The 9918-nt window shown below is 47.7% G+C and overlaps 1 protein-coding gene across 1 annotated transcript; it reads left to right on the forward strand.

Moving 5' to 3' along the window:
- Window positions 1–7562: 7562 nt before the first annotated feature.
- Window positions 7563–8785, forward strand: LOC133713401 (probable glutathione S-transferase). Its single transcript, XM_062139408.1, has 2 exons — window positions 7563–7930; window positions 8138–8785. Exons 1-2 carry the CDS (start codon window positions 7622–7624, stop codon window positions 8498–8500), a joined length of 672 nt encoding a protein of 223 aa, XP_061995392.1. The 5' UTR covers window positions 7563–7621; the 3' UTR covers window positions 8501–8785.
- The last annotated feature ends 1133 nt before the right edge of the window (window positions 8786–9918 follow it).

The raw sequence follows: 9918 nt of genomic DNA on the forward strand, positions 1-9918 counted from the left end.
TACTTATCAGCGGTACCTCTACTTTACAAACCTGTTCCAGGAGAAATGCTCTACATATATCTGGCGGCATCTTCAACAGCTGTAAGCTCAGCTCTGATTAGGAAGGACTCCGATTGCGAGTACCCGGTGTACTATGCTGGAAAGGGGTACACTGGTGCAGAATCCAGGTACCCGGACATTGAAAAAATAGCACTGGCCCTCTTGGTATCGGCCCGGAAGCTTAGGCATTACTTCCAAGCACATTCAATCACCGTTTTCACTAATCACCCGCTGAGGCAGGTTTTGCAGAAACCGGAGACATCGGGCAGGTTAATTAAATGGGCCATCGAGCTGGGAGAATTCGATATCAAGTACCAACCCCGGACAGCTATCAAGGGCCAGGCAGCGGCAGATTTTATTTCTGAGGCGATTCCCTCCCATAACCCTTCCCTGGAATCACCTGAACCACTAGCCCCGGATCCGCCTTCACCAAGCACTTGGCGATTATATGTTGATGGCGCATCCAACAAGAAAACAAGTGGAGCCGGTATCCTGCTAATTAGCCCGGACGATCAAGTCTACGAGTACGCCCTCAAATTTGCCTTCAAGGCATCCAACAACACCGCAGAGTACGAGGCACTCATAGCAGGCCTGCAAATCGCCCGGGAACTAGGGGTACAGCACCTTAGTATTTTCAGTGATTCCCAGTTAGTAGTAAACCAGGTCAGCGGTAACTTCGAGGCAAAGGAACCCCACATGTCCTCTTACCAGGCTCTGGCTCGGGCATTAGTGCAGAGATTTACTTCCTACATTTTTACCCAAATACCGAGGGCAGAAAACGACAAGGCAGACGCCCTTGCTAAGCTTGCATCAACTTCCCCAAGTCTTACCTATGGAGCCACTAAAGTCGAAATACTCGAGAGACCTAGCACTTCTAAAACTGTGTCAGAAATTTTCGCTGTGGATCACACAACTTCGTGGATGGACCCAATTTTGAAATACATGGTCGACGGCCTGGCACCGGATGATAAGGTCGAGGCCAGAAGACTGCAGTTAAGGTCAGCTCGATACACGATCATGAACGGCAAGTTATACCGGAGAGGCCACTGCTTCCCCAGTCTGAGGTGTGTAACGCCGGAGGAGGGTCACAAAATAATGAAGGACATACATGCTGGCGTATGCGGTAACCATGCCGGAGCCCGGTCTCTCGCACATAAGACCCTAAGGGCAGGATATTTCTGGCCAACCATGTCGGCCCTAGCCCAAACAATATCCAGTTCTTGCCACAAGTGCCAAATGTATGCAAATATCCCAAGGGCACCGCCCATTGCCCTCTCCATCCTCCTTGCACCGTGGCCGTTCTGTCAGTGGGGTTTGGACTTGATTGGTAAACTTCCCACAGCAGTGGGACAATTCAAATACGCCATCGTCGCTGTGGACTATCAAACAAAGTGGGTTGAAGCAGAACCTCTTGTCGCCATCACCACGGAAAAGGTAAAAATTTTTTTGTGGAAGAACATCTACTGCAGGTTTGGAGTCCCGGACACCATAATCACGGACAATGGTACCCAGTTTGACAATGATGAGTTGAGGGCTTACACAGAGAACCTGGGCACCAGGATTCTATATGCATCCCTGGCCCACCCCCAGACCAACGGTCAGGTCGAGGCTGTCAATAAGATCATCAAGAAGATACTGAAAAAGAAGCTCGACGATGCCAAGGGACTTTGGGCTGCTAAACTCCCGGAGGTGTTGTGGGCTATCAGGACCACGGCAACAGAGGCCACCGGAGAGACCCCATTCTGCATGGCTTTCGGCACAGAAGCGGTGCTCCCTATTGAAACACAGGTCCAGAGTCCCCGGATCGAATACTTCGATGCGGGTACCAACTCGGAAGGCCTACAACTCGATGCCGATTTACTAGAGGAAAGAAGGGATGTGGCACACATGCATAACTTGGCTAACAAGCGGAGGATAGCTCGCTACTACGATGCCAAGGTACAATCCCGCACACTGAAGTTGGGGGACTGGGTCATGAAGCAGGTCTACCCAGAGCCCCGGGGACTGGATCCATCCTGGACAGGCCCTTACGAGATCATTGAAGAGGTAGGCCCCACAACCTTTTTCATCCGGGACATGGACGGAGTTGTATCCCGGCATCCATGGAATACCCAGCGCCTACGGTACTATTACAAGTAGCTCCCGGAGCATCTTGTCCTAGCTTTTTCTTTTGGCCATACAGCTATGGCAAGCTACCCATCGGGTACTCATTCTGTATTAACCACCATGTGGTACTTGAATGGAAAAATGAATTATTCAGACCATTTCTAGCATTTTCTTTTACCTACACCGGGCATTCCCAGACATAGCTGTTGTCAATTACTCTATTCCGGTAATAAGTGATGCAAGTAAACGCTTAAAGCAAGGTATAAAATCCTAGAAATTTTAATCCCTTTCCAATTCCCATTCAAGTTCAAAAAAATTACATTCACAAAAGGCCTGGACTACCAAGCACAGGAATTACGCCATTGTTCAAGAAAAGGATAATTCCTACAAAAAATATGTAATAATGGTAATTTCCACTACTGCTTGCCACCGGTACTCTGGGATCCACCAGCACCGGACTTGGTTGCCACCTCCTTCTCTTTCTTCTTCTCGAGAAGGCCCCGCCTGAATTTGGCTTCATCCAAGTACCCGGCCGCCACCCACTCCTTGAACTTCATGATAACAGCCTTGTCTTGGGCAGCAGCTAGCATCGCAATAAGCTCTTCGGAAGCCTTGTACTCCTCCACGGCCTCGTGCTTCTCCACGGGAAGACGCTCCTCCAAGTAGTCTGCCTTCTCCTTCCATGATGTGGCAGACTCTGCAGCATCCTTCTCAGAGTCCCGAGCATTTTTTACCTCATCCCGCGCCTCAGTGAGTTCACCCTCAAGCTCCGCGATCCGCTGCTTTGCCGCGTCCATCTCGGCAACCAGTGGAGTCAAGGACTCAATCTTTTGCCTCAAGGAGTCCCGCTCCTTCTCCAGCTTGGCCTTCTCACCATGCAGATACTTCACCTGCCCGGAGAGATTGCTAACCTCCTCCTTGAGTTGAGTATCTTCCTCGCTGGCATCAACCGCGTACACATTGAAGAGTGCCTGCAAACACACCGGTTAAAATGTATATACAATAAGTATCGGTCGCAAGAGTGAAGCAAACCCATACCCGCATCATAGATTCCCGGGCGAGACGGCGATTCTCTTTGGGGGTATTGTCCTTGGCCCGCACCCGGTCAAGGTCAATATCCTTCAGGTCACTAAGCATGGACCGCACGAATTTTTCATCAGCAACCCCGTACTCACTCAGCAGCTGCTTGATGGGCTTCTTAGGGATTACCAGAATGGCAGGAGACAGTAGGCTAAGTGAGGGCGACGCCTCGGGTACCGGAAGTTCTTTCTTCTGCCTCTTCGCACCGGATCCTTTAACATCCCGGCCGGTATAGGTAACCTCCTGCTTATCACCTCGGTGCCGGTGCCTATGTGACCTCTTCTTCTCCCCTGGAAGCAGGGCCTCGTCGCTCCCAGTGGACCGAGAAGAAATGGACACGGCGAGCGGTACCTTCTCCCTTTCGGGATCAGCTATGGTGATAATGTCAGCCGCAGAAGGCTGCTCGACTTGAGTCGCGGGAGCATTGGGATCAGGTTCCCCATATCCCGCGTCAGTGATCTCCAGAAGGGTCTCTTCAACGGATCAACCCGTAGCCTTCGACCCTAGGTCGACCTCAATGTGCAGGGCGTCTTCTCCCTGGCTCATCAGCATATCCATCAACTGGTTATCGTCCATTCTGTCCTCCTCTTTGCCTTTCCGGTGTTTCCTCTTCGGCGCTTTCACTGCAATCAGTTCCAAAATTAAAAAAAAAAAAAAAAAAAAAGTTTCTTTCTTTTAAGGCCTCACCAGGGAGCCATCCTAGCCCTAGCCTATAAAGTATAGAATGCAGGATAAATCTATAAGAGCTCCTCTCTTTCTCATTCCAAACAGAGTATACCCGGGCTATCCTCTTCCTTTCCACCTCAGATAAAGTGTAGGCCTGGTCCCCGATTGCTTGGAAAGTACCGGTCAGATGCCACTTCTTATTTTTAATCTGCCATCGCCCACCAGCTAGAAACACTTTATTCCTCCACCTTTTGCTCATCGACGAGGGCATGTCGGTAACTAATGGTTCGTAATCCCTAGCGGCAAATGTCACCGTACCCGCACAGGACAGCTTCCTTGAGTACAGGATCCTGTGTACCGCGCGGAATTCATTTACGGAAGGCCACCCTTGTTGGCACAAGTCCCACATGGCCATCATACTATATATTTGGCGAATAGCATTCGGGGTCAACTGCCCCGGTGACAGGTTCAGCATCCGCAATAGATACTGTAGGCACCGGGGCAGCGGTAGCGATAACCCTTGGTGGAACTGGTTCTCGTGCAGCGCCACCCACCCCGGGGCAGGATTCGCGGCCATCTCTCCATCCTTGAGAGGCCTAAGCTCTACTGCGTCCGGTATTCCCCACTTCAGTCGCATGGCGATGATCTCCTTCATCGTCATACTTCTCCCGGGTTCGTCGCATACGGTCCCGTCCGTAAGTGTATACCTAGGCTTCGGTATGCCCTCGGGGATTGCCACCGTGACTACGGGGGCCTCCGCAGATCCATCCTCGCTCTCACCCTCGTCGGACTCCCCACTGCTCTCCGAGAACACCCCCGTCGAGGACCCGGTATTCTCTGCTAATTGACCTACTGAAGCTAGGTACCGATCGATATCCACTTCAGCTTGCCTGGCAGACGACTGGTATGACGATCCCGTATCCCCACCCTTGGTTTCTGATTCCATCCTAACCACGATACCGGAAACCTCAAAACTCGCTATATCTGGAATCAGAAACACAAGGGTTAGCCTAACCAGATCTAAGACCACGTTGAAGCGCGGATCACTCCCCACTTCAAGCAAAACCCAGAAATTCAAGCAAAACCCAGAAATTCAAAGCAAAACCCAGAACTTCAAGCAAAACCCAGAAACACAAGCAAAATCGAAGCAACCCAGAACCCACGCCAAACTGAAACACAAAACAAAAAAAAAAAAAACCAAAAAACCAAACCACATTCTCTTACCTCTTTTCCGGCAGTCGCTAATCTGCCCAAAGCTTTCGTCTTCACTCCTCACACTGACAGCAACAGAAGCACAAGAGGAGAGAGGGCAAAACGCAAAATTCTCAGTTCTCAGAATTTCGGAAAAAGTGAGAAGGGAAACAGTCTGTTTCCCTCTTAAATTCAATCTCCAAAGCATCAGGGCCGTTGAAGCCGAAAAGCCCTCAACCACAGGATCACTACATGTGTCCCACGTCTCGAAAACCGTCAGTTGAGGGGACGGGCATTTATTGCACAACTCAGTCTGCCCCACGTGGCTGACATGCACCGCCTACCCCATCGGGTACCAAGAGGTTCCAACTCTCTCTACTCCATCGGGTATCAGAGCCAAGTCCTCTCTACCCCATCGGGTATCGGAGCCAGTTCCTCTCTCTACCCCATCGGGTACCAGAGGCTCACATTTTCCTACCCCATCGGGTATCAGAGCCAAGTCCTCTTCCTACCCCATCGGGTATCAGAGCCAAGTCCTCTCTCTACCTCATTAGGTACCGGAGGCACACATCTTCCTACCCCATCGGGTATCAGAGCCAGTTCCTCTCTCTACCCCATCGGGTACCGGAGGCTCACATTTTCCTACCCCATCGGGTATCAGAGCCAAGTCCTCTTCCTACCCCATCGGGTATCAGAGCCAGTTCCTCTCTCTACCCCATCGGGTACCGGAGGCTCACATTTTCCTACCCCATCGGGTATCAGAGCCAAGTCCTCTTCCTACCCCATCGGGTATCGGAGCCAGTTCCTCTCTCTACCCCATCGGGTACCGGAGGCTCACATCCTCTACCCCATCGGGTATCAGAGCCAAGTCCTCTTCCTACCCCATCGGGTATCAGAGCCAAGTCCTCTCTCTACCTCATTAGGTACCGGAGGCACACATCTTCCTACCCCATCGGGTATCAGAGCCAGTTCCTCTCTCTACCCCATCGGGTACCGGAGGCTCACATTTTCCTACCCCATCGGGTATCAGAGCCAAGTCCTCTTCCTACCCCATCGGGTATCGGAGCCAGTTCCTCTCTCTACCCCATCGGGTACCGGAGGCTCACATTTTCCTACCCCATCGGGTATCAGAGCCAAGCCCTCTCTACCCCATCGGGTATCGGAGCCAGTTCCTCTCTCTACCCCATCGGGTACCGGAGGCTCACATCCTCTACCCCATCGGGTATCAGAGCCAAGTCCTCTCCCTACCCCATCGGGTATCAGAGCCAAGTCCTCTCTCTACCTCATTAGGTACTGGAGGCACACATCTCCCTACCCCATCGGGTATCAGAGCCAAGTCCTCTCTCTACCCCATCGGGTACCGGAGGCACACATCCTCTACCCCATCGGGTACCGGAGACTCAACCCTCATCCTATCACAGTGCGCAGATTAACTACCTACAGCGTAACCCGCTCAAGATGCCCCTTGAACGGGAACTTGGGGGACTCCCTATAGGCACACTAGTGCCAAACTTTGAAGACAAAATAATAATAAGTCCCCACCCAAGAAACATCTTGAACGGGAACTTGGGGGACTTGTACACACTAGGGAAGTCTCAACTAAGTTTGGCACTATCGGCTGGGCCCCATCGGTACCCCCAGGTACTATGCCATGGGCCGGGTTCACAACCCACCATGGCGGGACTCATATGGGATACCAGCCCGGGCACCCAGGGCCCGGGACAGGCCAGCACAGCCCAACGATTTGCACAGCAGGGGGGCTGATATGGCATCAGAGGAGCAACCTGTGTCCCACATCGAAGATTGGGGAGACTCCTTTCCCATGCTCGAGTATAAAGGCATTAGCACAACCACCTTTTACGGGTAATAACTCCTTTGTCCACTATTTACTTACTATACATCTATATTAGCTTCTCACTCAGGCATCGGAGAGGTGTAAACCGTCCGGTACGGTTTACTCCTCTAAGCGTGTGTTCTTGGTGCAGGATTTAGGAGGTGCATCGGTACCCCAGACGGTATAACATTCTGTGTGAGGTACCCGGAGAAAGCCACCAGAAACACTCACTTACACCCCCATATATTTCCCAATTGTCAATTATTTTGGAGCTTCTTAACTATTTCTCTTTCTCTCTGGTGCTGTAAAATTATGAATAGCTAGTAAAAACCAAATTAAATACAGGTTTTCACAACAATTAACAGAAAACAAGTCACAGGATGGAAGGAGATGTCAACGAATGTGTCCTTTCTCAACTGAATCTTAAGTCTCCCTATTAATCCTCTGCCGACTTAACCTGACTAAAGTTGACCTTTAATCCTTTATAGTTGTTGAAGTTGGACTCTTTTCTTAGCATGTTACTTCTACCTTAAGCTATCAAACTTTATATGAGCATTTCCCATTTCTATGGCCCAAGTCATATATAGCAACATAGAAGGTCAGAATAATAAATACAATGATGTATAGGGAGACAACAGCAAAGTTCCCTAGTCAAAGTTCTGCATAAAAAGGCCTTAAGCTGCTACGGAATCTCATTCCAAGAAAATGGCAGAAGTCAAGCTCTTCAGAACATGGTCTAGCCCTGCTGCTTTGAGAATAGTCTGGGCACTGAAGCTCAAAGATATCCAATATGATACCATCTTTGAAGATCTCTCAAACAAAAGCCCTTTGCTTCTTCAATACAACCCTGTTCATAAGAAGGTTCCAGTGCTTGTGCACAATGGAAAATCAGTTGCTGAATCACTTGTGATCCTTGAATACATTGAAGAAACATGGAAACAGAACCCTTTGCTATCCGAAGATCCTCACGAAAGAGCTGCTGCACGCATTTGGGCAAAATTTAATGATGAAAAGGTAACCCAGCTGAACTACTACTATTTCTTAGCATAATCAGAATTTACTTTTTTTTTTTTGGCAAATTAATCAGAATTTACTTGAACACTAGTATCGTATAGAGTTTCGAGATCAATGATATTCTATACAAGAGATGAGTAATTTTGATGTAGAATTCAATTTTTTTCATTATCTAATTATGTTTGTGATTTTACAATTTACATGAAGGTTTTGCCATCTTATTGGGAAGCCTTTAATAGTGAAGGGAAAGAGCAAGAGGAAGGTATTGTGAAGGCCAAGGAGAACTTGAAGTACTTGGAAGAGGAGCTAAAGGGGAAGAAATTCTTTGGGGGAGAGAATATTGGATTTGCAGATATTGCACTTGGATGGCTTGCAGAAATTGAGAATGTGTTTGGAGAGGTAGCTAGCATGAAAGTGATAGCAGAAGATGAGTTTCCATTGTTATCAGAATGGAAAAGGACTTTTGCAGATGCTCCTATAATCAAAGAGAATTGGCCTCCCAGAGACAAACTTGTCACCAAATATCAGGCTTTTCGAGAGGCCAACCTCTTGAACAAGGCACCGAAATGAAATGGTTTGTGAGACCAGAGATAAATAGTATGAACTAAATAAAAGGTTCTTACCAACTACTTTTCAATTATCAAACACGAAACAGAGAATGTTCTGTCAATGATTAATGTCCTAGAACTCATTTGCTAGCCAAACTAGTAGGTACTTAGAGATTAGGAACCAGATGCAAATTCAGAAGAAGTATCCTGAAACATGATAAGTAATCAAATACATTTGCATGAAACAAGGTTGCATATATATGACACAGTAAGCTAAATGATACCATGAATAATCAGTCATATATATTCATTATAAACTGTGAAAACTATGGAGCCATATATAATAATAAAAAATGGCGTCTTAGCTCAAAGCTAGAAACTTTTCTTCATTACAAATATGAATGTTATATCATAATATTGTCCTGGAATAGGACAATAACTTAAGTGACTAAGGGTAGATATATTCATGTGTGTAATTAGAAGTGGTCAGAGAGGGCAAACCAAGTCTCCAACTTAGGGCAATACCAGTGGACATATATGAAAACCATCCATGTCCATTGTTGCTTTTCACTCTCTGCATGCATCATTTGCACATTTACTCCAAGGTTTTTAAAAATATAGCCTCAGATTCAGAGTGCTTTCTTGTTCGGGGTTTGCCTTATAGAATGCTCAGAGATCAGGTCTTTAGGACCGGAAACTCTGAAGGGTTTTACTCGCCAAATGGGAGCCACCGAAAGTAGATGCTTGAGGTGGCTTGGTTCATGGGAACAAGCTTGTTAATCTTTGTCTGCCCCTTTGAAGTGGGCAACTAGCTTTGCTGCTACTCTTTGGGAAGGCATATGTAGGTTAGTCTTTTTTTGACGTGGCATATGTTGTTGTCAGATATATATACAAGCCCATTGGAGGAGTTCCTCTCTCTCTGAAGCTCAGTGAGTTTCCTATATATGGTCATGTCTGCAGCATTACCTAATCTCTTTCCCGCAGGAAAAATTGTTCTACTACAGATTTGTTTCTATCGTTGCATGTTCATAATCCAGAATGGCTGCCATTACAAATTCTTAAAGCAAGAAACACTGAAGTGCTCACGTAACTTGATTAAAAGAATCCAGTGAAACTTATATTCAATCACATAAGAACCCGGCTAGAGCTCCTTTTCCAGAACTACAAGTCTAAAAGAACATCTAAGGGAAAAATTCACCAACGGTGTCTGGACACTTAGGGGACTTTCAGAATGATACCTGAACTTACAAAGTTATCAATGTGATACCTGGACTCATTTTTTCGTATCAACATCGTACCTATGACCAATTTCCGTAACGGCTCCGTGACGGAAATTGGCCGTAGGTATCACATTGATACGAAAAAATGAGTCCAGGTATCACATTGATAACTTTGTAAGTTCAGGTATCATTCTGAAAGTCCCCTAAGTGTCCAGACACC

The sequence above is a fragment of the Rosa rugosa genome, chromosome 6, assembly GCF_958449725.1.
Source record: "Rosa rugosa chromosome 6, drRosRugo1.1, whole genome shotgun sequence".
Lineage (NCBI taxonomy): Eukaryota > Viridiplantae > Streptophyta > Magnoliopsida > Rosales > Rosaceae > Rosa > Rosa rugosa.